Source organism: Mesoplodon bidens (assembly GCF_964165515.1).
Source record: "Mesoplodon bidens genome assembly, chromosome: 1".
NCBI classification, from domain to species: Eukaryota; Metazoa; Chordata; class Mammalia; order Artiodactyla; family Ziphiidae; genus Mesoplodon; species Mesoplodon bidens.
The window spans coordinates 32,113,421-32,134,936 of NC_138176.1; the positions used below are offsets into that span (position 1 = coordinate 32,113,421).

General features: G+C 54.4%; 1 protein-coding gene across 1 annotated transcript in view; it reads left to right on the top strand.

The window, feature by feature from the left end:
* The window catches only part of SLIT1 (slit guidance ligand 1), a gene marked incomplete at both ends in the record, with an annotated part of 170,847 nt that extends 150,552 nt beyond the window's left edge, over positions 1–20,295 (top strand). Inside the window, 12 exons of the mRNA XM_081243020.1 lie at positions 4,693–4,856; positions 6,760–6,884; positions 7,155–7,252; positions 10,778–10,917; positions 11,105–11,198; positions 13,734–13,871; positions 14,697–14,934; positions 16,502–16,632; positions 17,117–17,271; positions 18,398–18,686; positions 19,036–19,247; positions 20,057–20,295. Coding sequence (XP_081099146.1) covers positions 4,693–4,856; positions 6,760–6,884; positions 7,155–7,252; positions 10,778–10,917; positions 11,105–11,198; positions 13,734–13,871; positions 14,697–14,934; positions 16,502–16,632; positions 17,117–17,271; positions 18,398–18,686; positions 19,036–19,247; positions 20,057–20,295 — 2,023 coding nt within the window. The remainder of the gene's footprint in view (positions 1–4,692; positions 4,857–6,759; positions 6,885–7,154; positions 7,253–10,777; positions 10,918–11,104; positions 11,199–13,733; positions 13,872–14,696; positions 14,935–16,501; positions 16,633–17,116; positions 17,272–18,397; positions 18,687–19,035; positions 19,248–20,056) is intronic.
* Between the last annotated feature and the right edge of the window lie 1,221 nt (positions 20,296–21,516).

Consider the following 21,516-nt stretch of genomic DNA (forward strand, 5'->3'; position numbering starts at 1 on the left):
TTTAAACCCCTTGAACTTTAGACTAGGAATCAGGACATGTGGCATTAGGTCTTTGTCCTGCCATCAACTGGCAGTGGGATCTCAGACAATTCATTCATCTCTTTAGGTTCTTTCCTCACCGGTACACAGGTTATTTCTAAGGTCCGCTATAGTTCTAACATGCCATAATGATTGTGAGCCCTTGTCACTGCCTCAGGCTTCGATACCCTGCACATCTCTGCTGCTGTTTACTTTAATATTTACTTTTACAGTTAGCTCATCTTTCATCCATTTGTCTATCCATCCATCCATCCATCCATCTATCAGCAAATATTTACTATGTGCCAGATCCTGTGCCAAGGCTCCCCAGTATCATTCTTCATGTCTATAATCTGACATTTTGTTGCCTCTAATCTGCTGCATGTTGGAAAACTAGATTTCTGAATTCATTAAGAATTCAATGTGAAAAGTAAATATGGAATGATTAGGTACATCATGGTATGCCCATATGACAGAATAGCAAGTAGTTAATTATAATAGTTATGGCACCGTTCTTTATATTTGATGAGAGCGCGGAATAGGGACTTCCCTGGTGGTGCAGTGGTTAAGAATCCACCTGCCAATGCAGGGGACACGGGTTCAAGCCCTGGTCCGGGAAGATCCCACATCCCATGAAGCAACTAAGCCCGTGTGCCACAACTACTGAGCCTGTGCTCTAGAGCCCGCGAGCCACAACTACTGAAGACCACGTGCCTAGAGCCCATGCTTTGCAACAAGAGAAGCCACCGCAAGCAGAAGGCTGCGCACTGCAATGAAGAGTAGCCCCCGCTCGCCGCAACTAGAGAAAGCCCGCGCGCAGCAACGAAGACCTAACGCAGCCAATAAATAAATTAATTAATTTTAAAAAAACGCAGAATAAAGAAGACGGTGTACTCTGATTTCAGTGATGTATATATATGAGCACAAGAACTAGAAGGGAATAAATGAAAATTAAATTAGTTACATTTATGGGATGATAGATGATTCTTTTCTTTTTGAAGTTCTTTTGCTTTCATACAGAGATTTGTGCATTTCTCGTGCTTTTAGGCAGGCATTCATTCAGAAGACAGGACGCCGGCTAGTGTCAGGCACAGTGGGGGATTCATGATTCCTGCTCTCAGGAAGCTTCATTCCAGAAGAAGAAGACAGTGATGCACACAAATAAGTTGCCTGGGAGGAGGATGGGTAGAGGAGGACTAGCTCAGGTGAAGAGATTTTGAAGTTTTAGTGTATGCTAAACTGTTTAGTTGGCACCTCTGAAACAGCCACAGGAGATCTATTTCTGTCCTGGTTAAGTTAATAGAAGAAGCTCAGCCGGTCCTTGGCAGGAACAGACCGAATAGCTACTGTTTCAACTATTTCCAAGTTATACCAAAGAGCAACAACACAGGGTTATTTATACTTCTGCTGGGGGATGAACCTGACTCCGCAGTCCTTTTGGATTGATGAGCAGCCTGGCTGCTGTCCTCACCACTGGTCTCAGCAGGGCCTGTGGCTCTCCCCTCCCCACTGAGTTCACAGCAGTTTTTGTTGGGAAGAATGGACTCCAGGTGAAAGTGAACTACTTGAACTAATGAAGTAGCCACAAAAACCCTGCCTTTGGAGAAATTAAAGCTTGAAATGTTGAATTCAGGAGTCGCTCGCCATCTGCTGTATACAGCGACAAGTAAAGCGTGTGTTGGTCAAGCCAGAAGGCATAGTTTTGAATAGCTTTGTATGTGACTTTGGTAGTTTTTATTATTCTCTATTATTATTTTTTATATTGAGTCGGAAAGGGACACTTACATTTGAGTTGCAACTTTGTTGCTATTTATGGGGGAAATTTATGCAAGAATTGGGAATTGTGACATCCTAAAACGGTCAAGGGCCTCCACATTCGCAGTGGCTTCAGATTTAGTCTTTTTGGCATTTTCTCTAAATGAGCTACAAGATGGAGAGAAGAAACCCTTCATAATAAACTCTCAACTCATGGCTCATTAGCAGACCACACTCCTGCAGTGTGCTACAAAAACCTTCTTTCAAATAAATTCTGTATTTATCTTTTGAATAACATAATTACATTACCTCATACTTTTTGTGTTAAAGATATTAGTCTGGTGAATGTGGACATTTTAAACATACCACTGTTTTGTATTCCTGTTATTTTTTTTTAAGTCTTTGTTTTTTTTTTAACACAATGAAGCTTCAAAAAATCAAAGCGTCTGAGCTTCCTCTACCTCTGAAAAGCCCTGGTAATGTTCAGGGAAAAGAGGAAGGTGTATTCCCTGTCCCATTAACCAGGATGGATGCTGTCAGCAAATCAGGACAGAAAAAATGAAATACACGTGGAGGTTGAACCGGCTTTCTTTTCCAAGCTGCATTATTCCCTCGGCGCCCATTTCAGGTTATATGTGCTTGTCTTTCTTCCCCTTCCAGATTGCAGGCTCTTTATCGAATCATAAAGTGAGCCCCAGAGATGTTAAGTGAGCCGCTCAAGGTCACCCGGGCAGTGAGCAGCTGCGCTGGGGGCCGGAGTCCAAGATTGTTGAGCCTGCTTTATAAGATCGGCCGTCATCAGCTGTGCTATCTGGGGGGATTCCTGCTCAGAGTTGCTGCTGCTGTCATCAGACCCAACACATCTCCAGGGGAACCACTTCCTCTGTATTGTCCAGACACAGGTGGAAAATGGCAGCACATCCATTTGGTACTTAAGAAATGTGCCCTTTCTCGTGAGCAGTATACAGCCTTATGTTTTCACCATAATGTTGATAGAAATGAACTTCAGGCACGAGGCTCTGGTTTTTCTATTTGCTGGCTCAAAGACCGCTGGCCCCTTCGTTCCCCCAAATCCATGCCTAGTTTGTCTCTGAATCTCTCACTGTGGTTTAGTGAGAAGATTATGAGCTTGCCCACGGGATTGGTCAAAGCCTAAGTGGTTGGCGGTGCGCAGTGTCAGTGTGGGGCGGGGATGTGAGGGAGAAGGCACAGCCTTACACCGCAGGCGAGTGTAAGTCCATAAGCCTTTTCTGGAGGGCGGCTGTTAACATTTTACATGCGCTTCCTCTGCGACTTGAATCCTCCTTCTAGGCATCTGTTCTAGAGAAATGCTCGCTTCTCACAGAGAGGCATGAACAGAGTGTTCACTGACCTTGGAAACAACCAGAATGTCTGGCAGCAAAAGCTATGAAGTGTCCATTCTTTGGGATGCTATGAAGCAGTTTGATAAAATGAGGTAGATCCATATTGCTGACCTGGAAAAGTCTCCAAGACATGCTGCTTAATGACAAGAAGCAGGCTGCTCAGAAACGATGTGTGCTGGAGGGCCGTAATCTCTTCCTCACGAAGAACTGCATGTGTAAATATGGGAAAGGATTGGAAGGCTACGCACCGAGTGTGGTGACCATGTGATCATGGGTCCTGTGGTTGGCAGGGACAGTGGTGTAGACTTTCATGTAACGTGGGTGTACTGTAGTTTACTGAACCACTCCCCCACTGATGCACACGGGAGGTTTCCAGTCTTTCTGTTACAAACAATGCTGCGGTCGATACCATTGCACAGATGCCTTTACACACTTGTGCAGGCACATCTGTGAGATAAACTCCCAGAAACAGAATTGCTGGGTCAAAAGGCAACTGCATTGCTTAGATAGATATCATAAAGTCCCCCTCCGTAGGAGTTATACCATCTTGCATTCCCATCAGTAACATAGGAATGTACCTTTAAAAAAAAAACTGAGGTGAAATTCACGGAATATAAAATTAACCGTTTTAATGGGTGTACCTCAGTGGCATTGAGGACATTCACAGTGTTGTGTAAGGTGGAGACTATTGTGTGCCGGGTCTGAAAATGGTTTACAGTGAGAATGCATTCATGTGCCTCTTGTTTAACTGAAAATGAAAAGAAAAATTAAAGAGTATAGGCTTCAGGGGCTTCCCTGGTGGCGCAGTGGTTGAGAGTCCGCCTGCCGATGCAGGGGATGTGGGTTCGTGCCCTGGTCCGGGGAGATCCCACATGCCGCGGAGCGGCTGGGCCCGTGAGAAATGGCCCCTGAGCCTGCGCGTCCGGAGCCTGTGCTCCGCAACGGGAGAGGCCACAACAGTGAGAGGCCCGCGTACCGCAAAAAAAAAAAAAAAAAAAAGAGTATAGGCTTCAGCTTCAGACAGCGCTGGGTTCTGGATCTGGGGGCTTCCCTTCACTGGTTGTGTGACCCCAGGAAATTACTTATTCCACATGAGGCTCAGTTCCCACACCTTTGAGATGGAGGAGAGAAAACTTACACTGTGGGGCTGATGAGAGGATTAGATGCACTGACTTGGGAGAAGCAGCTGGTTCATCACAGCAGTAAATCTCGGTTGCTTTCTCCCCAGTGCACTCTGGAGGCAGTGCAGTCAGAGGCTCTGGCCTCAACAGCACGAGTTCAGATCGCACTTCCCCACTTTCTCTGTGCATCTTGGGCAAGTGCCTCCACCTTTATGAGTCTCAGTTGCAACATGTAAAATGGGGATAGTAGAGTGTGATGAGGACTAATCGAGACAACAGATAAGGAGCACTTACAACTTGACTGCCTACACAGTGAGTGCTCATGCAATGGGGGCGGTTAGGGTTTTGCCAGCTCCTGGCCTAATGCCTGGCACCCAGTGGGCGAAGGACCCCATGAAGCCATAATGCCTACTTCTCTCCACTCTCTGACCCAGGGCCATTGGTGCCAACCCCCTGTACTGTGACTGCCACCTGCGCTGGTTGTCCAGCTGGGTGAAGACAGGCTACAAGGAACCTGGCATTGCCCGCTGTGCCGGGCCCCCGGATATGGAGGGCAAGCTGCTCCTCACCACGCCTGCCAAGAAGTTTGAATGCCTAGGTGAGCCCAGGAGCACGAGAGGGGATGGTGGGTACCGGGTTGCTTCCCCCCACCTCCTGCTTCCCCCTCCAACCCTGGCAGAGCCTTCTAGACACTCCTGTGTCCCCGAGGTGACCGGCTGGGTGGGGAACAGGTGGCAGGAATGAGGCGCCCGCTGCTTGTTAGCATTGCCGCCCTCTTGTCCTGCCACACAACGAACAAAAGAAAGCCAGGCGGAAAATCTCAGGCCGTAAGGTTATGGGGTTATGTAAGGAAAATAAAAATAGCAGTGTTTCTGGAAGCTGCAAGCCTCTCAGCAGTACAAGCACTCAGGCCTCCCTTTGGTCGGAATTGTGCTCAGCAATTAGCTTAAACGCCTGAGCCACTGGACCCAGCTGCCACTCTCCTGACATTTGCGGAAATACAAGGCCTGAGTGTGATTGGAGGCCTCACCCTGGGCATCTGTAAATACTCGTTCAGGGATTGACTGACTGATTGACAGCCCAAGCCCTGGGGCCCCTGCTGAGCAGGAGGAGGTGGCCGAGTGGCTGGCCCAGGCCTAGCTTTGTGTCCCCCCCAGCAGGGGGGCAGCTGTGGGAGGGCACGGGAGGCCGTGGGGCATGACTCCTGCCCTCTGCAATCTCACAGACCACCAGGGAAAATGAAGCTGACAGCCAGGGGTTACTGAGGCGGCCCCGGGCCGCCCTGTGTGCAGGATGCTATCACAGGAGTGACCCTTCAGAGGGGCCCCGATCTGTGGCTTGGCTGATGGCTGCTGGGAGCAGGCCAATGTAGGTTGAAACGTTTGCTCAGTATTTATTTAATGGGGTGGGATTGGTACTGGTGAAAGGTTTTTGTCTGTGTGTTTTTAAAAATTTTTATTGGGGCCTCCCTGGTGGCGCAGTGGTTGAGAATCCGCCTGCCAATGCAGGGGATGCGGGTTCGAGCCCCGGTCCGGGAAGATCCCACATGCCGCGGAGCGGCTGGGCCCGTGAGCCATGGCCGCTGAGCCTGCGCGTCCGGAGCCTGTGCTCCGCAACGGGAGAGGCCACAGCAGTGAGAGGCCCGCGTACTGCAAAAAAAAAAAAAATTAAAAAAAAAAATAAATAAATAAATAAAAATTTTTATTGGAGTATAACACGCATAACAGGAAAGTACAGATCGTAAACGAATGGCTCGCTGAATTTTCACAAATTGAACTGGCTGGTGTTATTATTTATTCCTGTGAGGCCCTAATGCTCCTCCTAGGCGGCACCCCAGGCAGCCTGGCTGCCGGCTCCTCCCCCACCTCCAAGTTCAAGGAAGGGCCACCAGTGAGTCCTGAAGGGGCTGGAGAAGGTCATGCCTGTAGCCAGAGAGGTGACAGGAAAGGGTCCTCCCTGCTCAGCCTTGGAGAGAAACAAGTTCAAGGCCATGGACCTTTTTTCTCCTAAGCGTGGCCTCCTCTCAGAGCCATGTCTCCTCCCTGCTGGGGTGGCCGCCCTTGCTGTCCAGGCCAGCAGGTGACAGGGCCGGGGGTGGTTGCCTCAGGAGGGTGTGAGGGGATGGAGAAAACATCAGCTGATTTCAGTAATGGTGACCATGATTCTGTCACACCGATGGTCCTGCCCTGACCGCCACATGGGGGCTCCCCTGAGGCCCCTTTTTCGGATTATCTCACTTAGTCCTTCCAGCCCCATGAGGCAGGAGCTGTTTTTAGCTCCATTTCACAGAGGAGGGTCCAGAGGCTGGAGAGGTGGACTCTGAAAGGGGGTGAGCGCGATCCATAGGGAATACCAGGAGAGGCAAACATCTCTTTGGGGAGAGGGCTTCGCGCACCCGTCCCTGTAGTGCCAGGATTCCGGGCCGGGGGCCACGGGGCTCTATGCCCAGCCCTGTCCCCCCACCCCCTCCCTGCGCTAACACCACTCCCACCTTGCCTCAGGTCCGCCCAGCCTGGCTGTCCAGGCCAAGTGCGATCCCTGCTTGTCCAGCCCATGCCAGAACCAGGGCACCTGCCATAACGACCCCCTTGGGGTGTACAGGTGTGCCTGCCCCAGCGGCTATAAGGTGAGTGCAGGCTGAGGCTGGAGGCGGAGGGCTGCTCGAGGGTGTGGTAGGGCAGGGCTGGGGCTGTCTCCTTGGCCACTCAGCCCTCAGGGCCCAGAGTGAGCTCAGAGCGGGGGCCCAAGTGAGCATTTCATCCATGACCTAACATGTGGATGAGAGAACAAGGAACCCCCGGGACCGGCAGGCCGAGCTGCTGAGGGGCCGGCTGTCCCTGTTGGCTCACTGGCCCCTGAGTCTCCCTGGGGTCCCCATCGCTGACTTCTTCCCCAGGGCCGAGACTGCGAGGTGTCCCTGGACAGCTGTTCCAGCAGCCCCTGTGGAAATGGCGGGACCTGCCACTCGCAGGAGGGCGAGGATGCCGGCTTCACGTGAGTTGCCGGGTGGGGGGGGTGGGGGTGCTGGAACGTGGTGGGTGAGTGCTAATGGGATCTGGCACCCAAGCCTCGGAGCCTTCCTCCTCCGAATGGGATGGCCCAGGCCCTTTGAGCTCTGGGAGATGAGGGACAGGCCCAGGGGGAATAGCCACTCACTCCAGACGGCAGCCAGAGGCCTCTCCGTGTCCACCCAGGCCACGCCTCCGCTGCCCAGAGGCAGTGAAAGCACAGAGACTAGGGGCTGCCTAGGTCACACAGCAGGCAGCAGTGGGGCTGGGGCTTGGAGCCCCTGCTCCAGGCTTCTGCCTGCTCTTGCCAGGTGCCAGGAGAGTCTTTCTGTGGCACTGGAGTCCATAGCCTAGGGCATATGCGGCAGCGGCAGTGCCACGAGGCAGCTTGGGGGTGTTTTCAACTCCTGTAATCTCCATTAACCCCCAAGGCCTCCAATTGAAGCCATCCACCTGCTTGTTGGGCCAGTGTTGCCTGAAGGCAGGGCCCTCAGCCAGCTGCTCCGGATCAGGCGTCCACCCCGAGCCCCCAGGACAGGGGCGGGGAGTCCTGCCCCGAGGTGGAGCAAGTCCTGGTCACGCCCTCCGGGGGCCTTCCCCCCCAGCTCATGGGTCACTCTGGTCGCACCACGGGCATCGGTTTCCCACTGTCCTCCACAGCTCATCTCGCAAGTCCTCCCAGTGCTGACATCGCCACTCAAGCCCCCCACTCACCCTGCTCCCCCCAGAGCCTCTCAACAAGCCCCCCAGCTTCCCAGAGCTCTCCTGCACCCAGAGCTTTTCTGAGGAGCACATAGTATTTAGTGGCTGAAGATAAATTGCCAGCTGAGCAAATTGACTCTTCAGAAAATGATGTTGAATCTACTGGCAGAAATGGCCAAACCTGTCTCTGCAAACCCAAATTACCAGCTGTAAAAAAGAAAACACTAAATGGCCTCTCGGCAGGTGTCGCCTTGGAAACGGCATCCTTATAACGGGCTCTGTGCTCCTCTGGGCTTCCGCACCAGCTCCATCAAAGCCCCCTCCTCATTGGCTGGACTACTAGGGGGCGTGTCTACGGAGAGGGGCTGCTGAGAGGACGCACCTAGGAACTCTCCCTGCTAGGCCGGGAGGGGTGCAGCTGGGAGTAGCCCCTCACACTTGGCATGCCTGCAGATTCTGGGGGCGCTGTGGGAAGGACCCTTTTGGGCGAAAGGGGTGCCTCCCTGAGTAACCCCTCAAACCTAAGGCTTACAAGGAACTCCTCAGTTGTTCCCCGAACCCCGCCAGAGGGGACTTAGCTGAGATCCGCCCCCACCTTGCAGGGGGAATTAAACTCCAGGACACAGCCTGCAACAGTAGGCTTCACACCTTCTTGTTCACACCCCCGCCCCGCCGCAAACGAATTTTTAAAACTACAAACTGCCTCACACATTCTTAAGTGACAGCTAAAAATCTTCATGGTAAGTTTAATTTTTCATTGTAAAGAAGGTCATTTCCAGAATGCTGTACATATTATTAACATTTTTTTTTGATGTTGGGGGTAGGAGTTTATTAATTAATTAATTTTTTTTTTTTGCTGTGTTGGGTCTTTGTTTCTGTGCGAGGGCTTTCTCTAGTTGCGGCAAGCGGGGGCCACTCTTCATCGTGGTGCACGGGCCTCTCACTATCGCGGCCTTTCTTGTTGCGGAGCACAGGCTCCAGACGCGCAGGCTCAGTAGTTGTGGCTCATGGGCCCAGCCGCTCTGCGGCATGTGGGATCCTCCCAGACCAGGGCTCGAACCGGTGTCCCCTGCATCAGCAGGCAGATTCTCAACCACTGTGCCACCAGGGAAGCCCAACATTTAAAATTAAAGCTATGACTCTTTAAATCACTCTTTTATTATTCTCCAGGGAAAAATCATTTTGAAATCACGTGAAGGAACTCCTCTTGAACAGCTGCAACGTCTTGCATCATTCTCGTTTCTACTCAAACTAGTATTTCTGTTTTACTCCCCTCACCTGCCCCCCATTTTTCTTCTAATGTAATCTGTTTTCATACTAGAAGCTTTCCTTGAGCACCCTGCCATACTTTCCTACCACCAAAATGGGTATATAAGTTTAAATTTAAAGTTTTTTTTACTATTTCTTGTCACCATAAACCTCTGATTAAAAGTTTCTTTTGCATTGAGTTATCATTACAATGATCAATAATATACAGTTGATCAGAACAACATAACTGTATTCCAAAATTTGATAATTATTACACATAAAACGTAAATTTTATTAGACTGTATCTCTTAATTACATGGAGCTTTTGTGTGTGTGAGTGTGTGTGTGTGTGTGTGTGTTCTCCTAATTGGTTTATGTGTCCAGAGGTGAATATTATAGAGTGTGAGAGGGCTTAGCAGCCAATCTATTCCCTTAAAAAAAAAATGTGTGTGTGTGTGTGTGTGTATGTGTGTGTAGCTGTAAATGCTGAGAAAGTTTGTTCACATAAATAAACCAATGAGATTAGGAGTTTTATTATAGCCATGTCACTCAATTACTTGAAACCCTGTCAAGTTTATATGCTAAAAATCCCAAGTGATCTGTCATCAAAATTTATTTTTAATGCTCTATCAGCTGACAGTTCCATGAGGTCTTCCTTCAATTATTTTTTAATGCACAGAACTGGAAACCTCATGACTTGCTAAAGTGTTTGTTCATTCACTTTGGAAACATCAATATTCCTAATTGTCCCTTCATTTGGCACCCAAGGATCTTAGGCCCCAGGCACAGCCCACCTTGGCCTCATGCTGGAAGAGGTGCGCATGAGCCTTTCTGGAGCTCTGGGGCAGGTCAGTTAAGGGGGGAATTCCGTGCACAACATGAAGATGTGGAAATTAATTTCTCAGACCTCTCTGACCCACAAACCCCTTGGAAAACCACAGTTGTCCCAGGGGGAAGTGTACCTCAGTTTGAAGATCGCTGATCTCCAGGGCTCTCCGAGACCTGACTCCTGCTTACCCCAAGTCCTGTTATCACCCCATCCCTGAAGTATGTGCTCCCCAAGCCCTGAACTATTTAGATGAGCAGGTACCCTCCTGAAGGATGGACTGTAAGGCTCTCTCTCCCCCAGGCTTTTACTCCCACCGCCTTCCCTCCCCTTCCTCTTCTCCCCTGTCAGAGTCCTTGGCTAACTTATCACCTCCTCCAGGAAGCCTGACCTGACCACTCCCTCCAGGGAGGAGCTAGGTGTCCTCTGCCCCTTTGTCCACCCTCCCCAGCCTCAGTTGCGCAACGTTTTGATACTCATTGTCTCTCCTTTGGTTGCCAGCCTCCTCGTCGTCTCCCCTGCTAGACTGTGAGTGATCTCACGAGCATAGGAGCACAGGGCTGGTCTTGGTCACCTCTAACCCCCAGCATCTAACAGGGCTTGATGCAGAGTAGGGACCAAAACTCCAGGATAATGCTATTGACATTTGGCCACAGGCTTCCATCAGTGCCTCAGGAAGGCTGCCACCCTGGCCGTGGGCCCACATGCCTCTCCCTCCTCCCCTGCTCCCTACAGGTGCTCCTGCCCCTCCGGCTTTGAAGGACCGACGTGTGGGGTAAACACGGACGACTGTGTGGAACACTCATGTGCCAACGGGGGCACCTGTGTGGACGGCATGGGCAGCTACACCTGCCAGTGCCCCCTGCAGTACTCGGGTAAGCGTGGCGGGGTTCGAGCATCTGCAGCGAGGTGGGGGCCAGTGCACGTGCCCTGAGCCCCTGTTCCATGGGCGGAAGGGCTGGGACCCTGCCTCAGTGTCTGCAGGAAGTTTCTGCCGGGCTGGCTGCCTGGCGGAGCACAGGAGGCAGCTTCTCTCCTGCCTCTCCCCCATTCTTCCCCCAGGAACGGCCTGTGAGCAGCTGGTGGACTTCTGCTCCTCGGATTTGAACCCGTGTCAGCACGAGGCCCAGTGTGTGGGCACCCCAGATGGGCCCAGGTCAGTGTTGCCCATTTCTAAGGCCAGGGAAGGGCATGGGCCCCCATGTCACCTCTCCTCTGCCCTCCCCAGACTGTTTCCTCACTTGTCAGGTGGGTTTGGTCTTGGCTGTTCAGTTCCTGCCAGTCAGTGCCAGGGGCAGGGTGGTGGTAGTTTTAGTTGGACAGACCTGGGTTTACATCACAACCCGGAATGGGTGGCTTGACCACTCTGAACCTCAGTTTTCTCATCTGCAAACTGGGTGCACCAGTAGCTTCCTCCTGGGGTGGTTGTAAGGATTAGATAAGCAAATGCATGAAAAGCACTTACCTCCACGTCTGACATTTGAAAAGTGCTCAATAAAGAACTATTGCAGGTCCACAATTTCTCATCGCCAATTACAAAATGCACAAAACTCTGAAAACCAAAAGCCATCTGCTAGCAAAATTTGATCCGATCAATGTATTTCATATTAAAAGCTGACCTGCACTGATACGAAGCTACTTACAGTCACCATTCATCCCATGTAGTGGGAATATGTGTAGATTTTGCAGCAGAATGTGAACATGTTTAGTTAAGGGGCTGCCCCAGATCCAACTGGCATGTTACATAATATACAGTTATAGGCGTTGTATTACCTTTCCCAAATCCAAAAAGTTCTGAATTTCAAAACCTGTCTGGCTTCAGGAGGGTTGGATAAGGGGTCCTTGACTGTTGTCACCATCGTTGTTACTGGCATATGTGGAAGTGCTTTGTCACCGGAAGACTGGGATGTGACGGTCACGGGGTTTTTAAGATGTTGCTCCCATCTGCAGTTCTGCAAACATAGTCTCATTTCTGGGACCCTGTTCCAGCAGTCAGGGCAGCACAGTGGTCAGGCCTTCTTCAGGTCTGTGGCTGAGGGACCCAACCCCAGCTGCTCGGGCAGAGGTAGGGGATGGAGTCCCCCAGGGACTCAGTCCAGCAGGAGCTGCCAGAGCCTCCTGGGCAAGACGTGAGAGCCGGGGGACACTGAGGCCCAGATCCTAGGTCAAGGGGTCGCACAGGAGCCTCCATCCAAATGGTGGACAGATGCTGTACTGCTGGCTGAGCTGCCGGGTGGGGTGGGCACAGCAGACCAAGGAGCAGTGGCGTGCACGCTCCTCAGAGGGGCTGGACCTCAGAGGGTGGAATAAAGCAGGACTGCACATTGTCCGGTTGGATACTGCTCAGATGGTCCTTCACACCACAGAGAAGGAGCACTCGGTGGGCGTATAGTGCACCTTCACTCAACTTCCGGTCTTGGAGGAAGGACGGAACTGACAGACACTCAGCTGTGCCTGATGTTGTACCTGGAACCCAGCAAGTATTCAGTACACACTCACTGGATGAATGGATAAGGGAATGACAGTGAACGAGTCTGTGGGTGCTTAGCTACTGTAACATTTTTCAGACTGCAGCTCAAGACCCAGTAATAGATTGTGATCAGTTGGGTGGGTCAAGGTTAATGTTAAAAAAATAAACCAGAAAATATCAGAGAGCATCATGCCCTTTTATATAGTGAGCATAAATATTTTGGCATGAAACTGATTGCAGCGGGCTGTGTGTGTGTGTGTACTGGGTACAAAGGTATTTCTTACTTCTTGAAAAACACTGGGAATGAGTTAAAAAATCAGGCAGGAGCACCTACCTGCCAGGTTGTGTGGTTGAGCTGTGGAGTTTGTATTTTGTAGTTTGGAAGGGTTTCTGGCAAGGGGTGTTCACCAGAGGCTTCCTGGAGGAGATGAGGTACTGGCCTAGCTGGACCGAGGCAGGGAGAGAGAAGAGGGTAGTCCAGAATCAACAGGTGTGAAGGCAGAGAAGTGTAGCGAGGTGCGGGTGGCTGCCTGTGGAAGCAGGTCTGACCACGGGGTGGCTTGTTATGCGGGCAGCTGGATGGGAAGCATCTGGCAGGGCTGCGACCGAACAGGGGTGGAGGAGCGTGCTCTTTATTTGATGGGCAAACAATTGGCAGAAATGGACTGACTCAGGCGAGCAGTGGGCCACAGTGTGAGCTGGGAAGCTGGGGCCTGGCCTGGAGTCAGGAGGCTGTGGAGAGGCGGGCACTAGCGTCTGAGGCCTGGGAGGCTGGGCCGGTGCAGCTGGGAGGCTGGGGAAGAGGGATGGATGAGCCCCATGTGACTCAGAGCCATGCGTTGGCTGGGGGTGGGGAGGGGGGCGGGGGCAGCGGGGCAGGTTGAGAAGGGGCTGAAGGTTGGCCTTGGCTGTGCCGTTGGTGCTAAGGGTGGTCCTCCACCACAAGCGCCCGTCTCCTCCAGCTCCTGCGTGTCCACCCTCCCAGCCCAGAGCAGCCCCCTCCCCCGCCTGCAGCCCACATAAGCTCTCTTCCTGGACGAGAAAATGGTCTCAGGACGGGTGGGGGCATCTTGACATCTAGGGCTCCATGTGACCTCGTGGGGTCCTCCCAGGGCCATGAGACTCTCTGCCACACACAGCCCTGGGGCCGCACAGGCTCCTGGCCGAGCTCTGGGCTGTGTGTGGGGCTGTTGACCCACACCACCCCCCCACCCACCCCAGGTGTGAGTGTGCACCTGGTTATGCGGGTGACAACTGCACGGAGAACCGGGATGACTGCGAGGACCACCGCTGCCAGAATGGGGCCCAGTGCGTGGATGGAGTCAACGGCTACTCCTGTCTCTGTGCTGAGGGTTACAGGTGAGCGGCCCCGGGAGGCACCATGAGTGACTGACTCCTCTTAGCTGTCAGCTCTGGGAGTGGCAGGGGCCACCCTGGGAGCTTTCACCGTGGCTATGCCAGTCACCATCTGTGTGGTCTGGGGAAAGTTCATCAGCAGCTCAGAGCACAGGCAGAGGATCCCTACCCTGACTGGCGGAGGGAGCGGGAGGTGGGTACAGATTACTGGGCGGCGCCCCATCACCTACCTGCCCAGTGAACCCCTGACGATATGCCCTGCATTAAAGGTCATTTACTTTTGCATCTTGGTTTCTCTGGGAGGCTGCGAGGGGAGGGCACCTGCCCTCCTTCCGGTCACCCACCTCCCATGCTCCGCTTGTGTCTTCTTTTTTTTTTTGCGGTACGCGGGCCTCTCACTGTTGTGGCCTCTCCCGTTGCGGAGCACAGGCTCCGGACGCGCAGGCTCAGCGGCCATGGCTCACGGGCCCAGCCGCTCCGCGGCATGTGGGATCTTCCTGGGCCAGGGCACGAACCCGTGTCCCCTGCATCGGCAGGCGGACTCTCAACCACTGCGCCACCAGGGAAGCCCAGGCTTTCCATTTCTGCCAAGTGCTCAGGTGATGATGCTGCTGGTGCAGGGACCACAGTTGTTTCTCACCTTGTTCCTCAGCATCTTTCTGGCTCTTAATTCTCTTAGGGAAAGTGTCCATTAGGGGCATCTTCTGTTACTTTAAAGCAACAGTGTCCCAAGATGTTTAGTGAGTTTCTCTCCAGGACTGTGGGAGAGGAAGATGACCCCTTGCTCCTTGGCCCTGCCTTCTCTGACCCGTGTCTTTTCCCTCTCAGTGGGCAGCTCTGCGAGACCCCTCCCCGCCCGCCTGCCCCCAGGAGCCCCTGTGAGAGGACTGAGTGCCAGAACGGGGCCAACTGTGTGGACCAGGGCAGCCAGCCTGTGTGCCAGTGCCTCCCGGGCTTTGGCGGCCCCGAGTGTGAGAAGTTGCTCAGTGTCAACTTCGTGGATCGGGACACTTACCTACAGTTCACCGACCTGCAGAACTGGCCACGGGCCAACATCACACTGCAGGTGCATGCCCAGGGCGCCCGTCACAGAGGGTGGTCCGGCAGCAGGGGACCCTGGCCTCAGGTCAGAGTATCAGGACAGCTGGGAGCATCCTGTGTTAGTCAACACTCTTTGGATGTGGGTATCAGGATCTCAGCTTGAGCTAGTTTAGGCACAGTCGGAAAGGTTATTGGGTCACAAAACCAGTCTCGGGGAAGGGCAGGGGTGGAGGTGGTCTCATGGGTGACTGGATCCGGAAAACCAAACTTACCAGGATCCTCTCCCACCATCTCTTGTCTCAAAGACTCCCCTCAGCTTCAGCCTCCAATGCTGCAGACTGGCTTTCTCCATGTGGCTGGAACACGGCCACAGCTAGCGCTGGGAGCCCTTATTTTCCATTTCATGTCTTGAATTCCATCTCAGAACATCGTTATGTTGAGGGAAAAAGAAGCAAGTTCTACTTCAGCAGCATTGTTTGCTAAATATTTCTTGGGGAGGGACAGCGGATCGCATTGCACTTCACATGAAAAGAAATTAAACTCCTCTTTAGTCATCCCTTTCTTTCCCCCAAATTCCATTCCTTATCCCAACTGCCACATCTTTCTTCTCTCCTTTGTCTTCTTCTCCTTCTTTTCTCTCAGAACCTTTCAGCCTTTCAAACATGCCCACTCTGCTCTCCTTCCCTTGATCACCTCTCATAAATTCTATCCACTACACTGTCCACACAGCAAGACCACAGCTAGCCTAACTGCTCAACAGAATAAAACTCACCAAAACCCTGCCCAGCCATTGCCTCAGGCACATCCTTGGAGAGGCTCAGTTTATCCCGCTATCCCCACCGCAGGCTCTTCCCCGATAGCTCTAGTTGGAGAACAGTCAACAACCTCGGATCGGAGAAGATCTCTGATTGGCCTGCCTCAGGTCACATGCCCATCCCTGGACCAACTACTGAGTCCAGGGAGATGGGGTGCCATGGTCCAGACTGGGCCATGTGCCAGCTCTACAGACCAGGGGGTCAGGGTCTTTACCAGGAGAGGAACAAGGCAGGAAAAAAAGATCATGGCTCCTACAGCATCACAGAGGCATCTCCCTCCCAAGGCACAGTTCCAGCTTTTGCTCACATGGCTCCAGTGACAGGTGCTACCTTCCAGGTTTGGGTGGCTCTGGCTGTTGGAGAGTCTTCCTGAATCTGTCCTCTGTAGGTCCCGTCCTGGCCCCAAGGCAGCTCCCCGAGGCCCACAGAACAGGATACCCCACATCCTGTCTAACCGTCCTCTCTGGGCAGGTGGTCCCAAGCTGTCTTACCTCCTGGCACAGAGTTTCCAGGCCTCAGCTGGCCCATCTGCCCTCCCCTGCCTGGCCCTGGCCAGACGGGCTGTGGATGGAATTTGAGTGGGGGTGGTGGGGTGGTGGTGGTGTGGGGCTGCCAGCCTGGGACAGCGCCCCCTGGAGAATGTTTCCCTTGGGGAGGCAGGGGAGGACAGTTCTGCACACATTTCTCTTTTAATCGTGGGTCCTTCGTCTGCCCCACCCGCCAGCCTGTGCTGCTGCTGCGTGGGGTGGGGTGGGAGAGAAAGTGCCGTTGCCATAGGTCTCCACAGCAGAGGACAATGGGATCCTGCTGTACAATGGGGACAACGACCACATTGCAGTGGAGCTCTACCAGGGCCATGTACGTGTCAGCTATGACCCGGGCAGCTACCCCAGCTCTGCCATCTACAGGTAGGGAGGGCTTCTTCAGGCCCCCCAGCTGCCCTCAGGGGCTGGGGGACTGCCAGGGAGGGGTCTCCTGGGCCAAGAGCAGGTGGTTATCGGCACTACCAGAGACCTGGGCTTCCCAAGCGGAAAGGGCGTCCAGACCACCGAGTCCAGCCCCATGCTGGGTCCGAGGCTCCCTGGGGCCTGAGCAGTGGTCCCATCCTTCCCCGTCCCACACCCGCCACACAGGGAGCTCCTCAGTGGGGAGGGGAGGCTGATTAGTTGGAAACCCCTGCCCCAAACTTCTCAGCTTTCCTGAGAGAGTGCCCAAAGGGGAGCAGGAGGGACCAGGTCAGAGGCCATCAAGTCCCCACAGTCCCCTCTGTTAGATATTTGGTTTCTTGGGAATCAGCTGCTGGACCAGTGGCCTTTCTCGGGAAGTGCCTAGGCGGGGATAGGTCCAGCTGAAGGCCATTCCCTGGGGCGGGGGCACCTCATCTTCTTCCAGTGCCGAGACGATCAATGATGGGCAGTTCCACACCGTTGAGCTGGTCACCTTTGACCAGATGGTGAATCTCTCCATCGATGGCGGCAGCCCCATGACCATGGACAACTTCGGCAAACACTATACACTAAACAGCGAGGCGCCCCTCTATGTGGGAGGTGAGGACCTGGCCTGGGTGGAGCTGCAGCTGGCCCTCCCCGGGCCACTCCATCAGGTGGTGGCAACAGACATTCCAGGTGGGGCCTCTGTTGCTCTCTGGCCTGAGCCTTGCCAGGCTCAGGAGAACTGCCCTGTGGGGGACATTCCAAGGTGGCAGTGGGGGAGGATCCTAGTGAATGGCCAAGCTGCTGGCGGATTGTCCACCTTGCCTAGAGCCCGCACTGCTCTCTGCCCAGCCAAGACTGACAAAGAAAGATGGAAATGTGGGTTGGGCTTGAGGCCTGGCCTGGCCTGGGAGGGGGCCTGGACTTCCCCAGCTATCTTTTGCACGGTAGGCACCTTTCCTCTTGGCTTAGGGCCAGAAGGGGCTTGTCAATTGTTCAGGGTCCATTCTCGGGTCCCTCAGAGGCCCAGGCATGGACTCCCTGCTTCAACTGGGGACCTCCCAGCTGGACTTGCAGGCTTTGTGGCTAGATGACCCCATCCAGCACCCGAGAACATTTCTAGGTCTAGATGAGACAGGTTTCTAGATGCAGCGGGACTGCCTCAGTGCCGCAGAGGGCCTTGCTGAGACTTCGGCCAGGAGGGTGTGAGGGATGGAGCCCTGGATTCTAATCCCAGCTCTGCTGTTTACTAGTTGTGCAACTTTGCTTAGGTCCCTGAGCACTGAAATCGAAGGGGTTTCAGCAGTTCCGACGTCAGAGGGCTGCTGTGAAGGAATGACCACAAAAGTGGGGGACAAAGTGCCATACACATGAGTTCTGGGCCCAAGTCCTTTGCTGCTTTTGGGGTCTCTGGGAGGTAAAAGCTGGTGTTCTGGGCAGGAGCCCTGGGCAAGGGCGGCCAGACTCAGGCACCCAGAGCATCACTTGTCAGCTGGCTGCTGCCAGGCCTGACACCCACAGGCTCTGATCACAGAGGAAGCAGCTTTTCCATTTCTTCTGGGAAAGGAGTCTGGACCCTCCAAGGTGGCAAAAGACATTGGCCCAGAGTTGCAGAGACTGAAGGACAGATGCTGAGGGCAAGAGGGAACACTGTAGAGATGCCCAGTGGGCCTCAGAGGTGGGTGCCAGGCAGGGTTTGAGCCTAACTCAGCCCAGCTCTGCCCCCTCCCCTCCACTCCAGGGATGCCAGTGGACGTGAATTCGGCTGCCTTCCGCCTGTGGCAGATCCTCAATGGCACGAGCTTCCACGGTTGCATCCGAAACCTGTACATCAACAATGAGTTGCAGGACTTCACCAAGACGAGGATGAAGCCAGGGGTGGTGCCAGGCTGTGAGCCTTGCCGGAAGCTCTACTGCCTGCATGGCATCTGCCAGCCCAATGCCACACCAGGGCCCGTGTGCCACTGCGAGGCCGGCTGGGAGGGCCTGCACTGCGACCAGCCAGCCGACGGCCCCTGCCATGGCCACAAGTGAGCCTGGGCTGGGCTCAGGGAACCCTCCCCCACTGCCCACCTGCAGGTTCCCTTCCCTTCCCTGCAAGTTCCACTTTCCCATGGTGAGGAGAGACTGTGTCTTTAAACTCCAAAATTGGAACATGTGGCCTAACACAGGGTTTTATTAATTTTTTCTGGCTTTCAGTTTTTATTAACAGGAAAAGGACTCTAGGGACAAACAGAATCACATTTTGCTCCCTTTGTTTCAATTTTGGGAACAGAATAAGACCCTGTTTAGCCCAAGGCCGGGGGTGTGGGGCGCCCTCGGGTGGGCTTGGGCTGGCTCTGGCCTGTCCTCACAGTGCCTTTTCTTTGTCCCCTCCAGGTGTGTCCACGGGAAGTGCATGCCTCTGGATGCTCTTTCCTACAGCTGCCAGTGCCAGGATGGGTACTCGGGGGCCCTGTGCAACCAGGCTGGGGCACCTGCAGACCCCTGTGGGGGCCTGCGGTGCCTGCACGGCCACTGCCAGGCCTCAGCCACCAAGGGGGCGCACTGTGTGTGTGACCCCGGCTTTTCGGGCGAGCTGTGCGAGCAAGGTCAGGGCCCCCCCTCCTGACATGCCCTCTCTAGGGTCCCTCCCCACAACGTGCTTTAGTGACTTGACTTTTCTTTTTCCCAACCTCAGCAACCCCTCCGTGCCCCCTCTCCCCTCCTGCACCTTGGGCTGCTATTGGGCTGTAGTGCCCCCAATCCTCTGGGCTCTGAGCCGCACCCCCAGACAGATGCCCATCTCTCTCTGGCCCAGCTTGCCCTGTAGCCCCTTTATCTGGGCTAAGTGCCCCTTCTGGCTGGGGTCTCTCCTTACAGAAGAGACCACCAGAGTAACAGCATCTTGGCCACATCACTTAGGGACCTGGAGAGCAGCAGGAAGTCTGAGAGTTGGGGACCCTTCCCAGGTCCTCCTGGCCCACGTGACCAAGACGGTCAAGGGACTTCTGCTGAAGGGGGCAGGAAAGAGCCTGAGAAATCCAAAACTCAGGCACCTTCAGGTCCCCTAGGCCATACCCTCTGGCTCCAATTTCTTCTCTGATGTCATCACCTCCCAGGCTTCCAGCCACCTCTTGCACTCCTCTGGAGGCCACTGTACCCTGACAGCCCAATCTGTCCTGGGGGGCCTTGGCAGCTAGAAAGTTCTTCCTTTTCACTGACCTCACTGTGGGCCCAGGAGGAAGCCTGTGCATGTGCATGTCTGGCAGGGAGGAGGTGGGGATGGAGGTGGGGTCCAAGGATGCTGCCCCACCCTCCTCCTCCTCCTCCTCCTTTTTCTCCTCCTCCTGCCTCCCCAGGGGCAGCGCTGGCCCATGGGTGTGCCCTGAGGCTTTCTCTTGGTGTCTGTCCCATCCAGAGTCCGAGTGCCGGGGGGACCCTGTCCGGGACTTTCACCAGGTCCAGAGGGGCTATGCCATCTGCCAGACCACGCGCCCGCTGTCGTGGGTGGAGTGCCGGGGCTCATGCCCCGGCCAGGGCTGCTGCCAGGGCCTGCGGCTGAAGCGGAGGAAGTTCACCTTTGAGTGCAGCGACGGGACCTCTTTCGCTGAGGAGGTGGAGAAGCCCACCAAGTGTGGCTGTGCCTTCTGCGCTTAGTGCCCGGCGTGGACGGGGAGGGGAGAGGGCGGGCGAGGGGGCGCGGCCGCAGCGGAGACCGAGTGGCGGGCAGCTGGGCTGGGGTGCGGGCCAGCACCACGGCGACGCCTGGGCTACCGACCCTCCCGTGGGCGGGGGCGCAAGAACCACCTTTCTAAAGCCGACGGCGCCGCAGCTTGGGGAGGGGCGGGTGGGCGTGGCCCGGGCCGCAGGCCGCCCTCTCCGGAAGTGCCTTGTACAAATAGGCGCTTAATAAATATTTGTTGAATGAATGTGTGCGTCAGGTCAGGCCAAGAAGTGCAGACTAGTGACACCTCCTCCTTGCCTGCTACCTGGGTCTGAAGATGGGACTGCCCCTTCCCAAACCAGCCTTTCCCTCTCGCCTGTGGCCTGTGCGGGTCCCAGAAGCCCCTTGCCCCCCTGCAGATAACCTTGAAGTACTCTCAGCCTGCGCTGGGGCAGCCGGCCTGGCTCTCAGCTTCTGCTGCCGCAGCGTCTGCTGGCAGTAGGCCAGGCTGCGAAGGGGAAGGGCCCCCTCCTGCTGGCCAGGAAGGGACCAAGCCCTGCCCCCTGGGCTGCCTGGCAGTGCTGCAGCCACTGCTTGCTTGGGAATGGGCCAGGGGGTGGAGGTGGTTTTAGGACCAGACCTCTGAATCCCAGAGTTATGGGATGAGCACTGTAATTTCAAGGAGGGTGCTCATGCGGAGGAAACAACCGCTGGGACTGCTTGGTGGGGGCGGGGGGGGGAACACCACCAAAAAGGACAGAGGGGTTCTTGGTTCCAACTGAATAAACATCACCACCCCCAGACACTAGCCACCAAGGGGGCATTGGTCCTGGGCTTCCCCAGCCATTAGCCAGCCATCAGCTGCTAGCTAGGAGGGGGACTTGGGGGTGTAGGGGGCTTGGGCTAGGCTGCTAGGGCAAGGAGGGGTCTCCTCCCATGTAGACTGGGTTCAGATCACCTCACGCCACAGACCAGTAGGGAGCAGTGGTCCAGACATCAGGAAACCTCCGCTGGCTCTGTCACTCTGGGCAAACTTCTTCCTCATGGGCCTCAGTCTCCTCAGCTATCAAATGGGGGCGAGCAATGTAGACCCTCCCACTGTGGCTCCAGGAGGGAAGCTGGAGGAGTTAGAAGATCTACTTTCATTAATCACGTCAACAAGTATTCATGTGCCTAACCGGGGCTGGGTACTGCGGGTGTTCTCCCCTCACGGA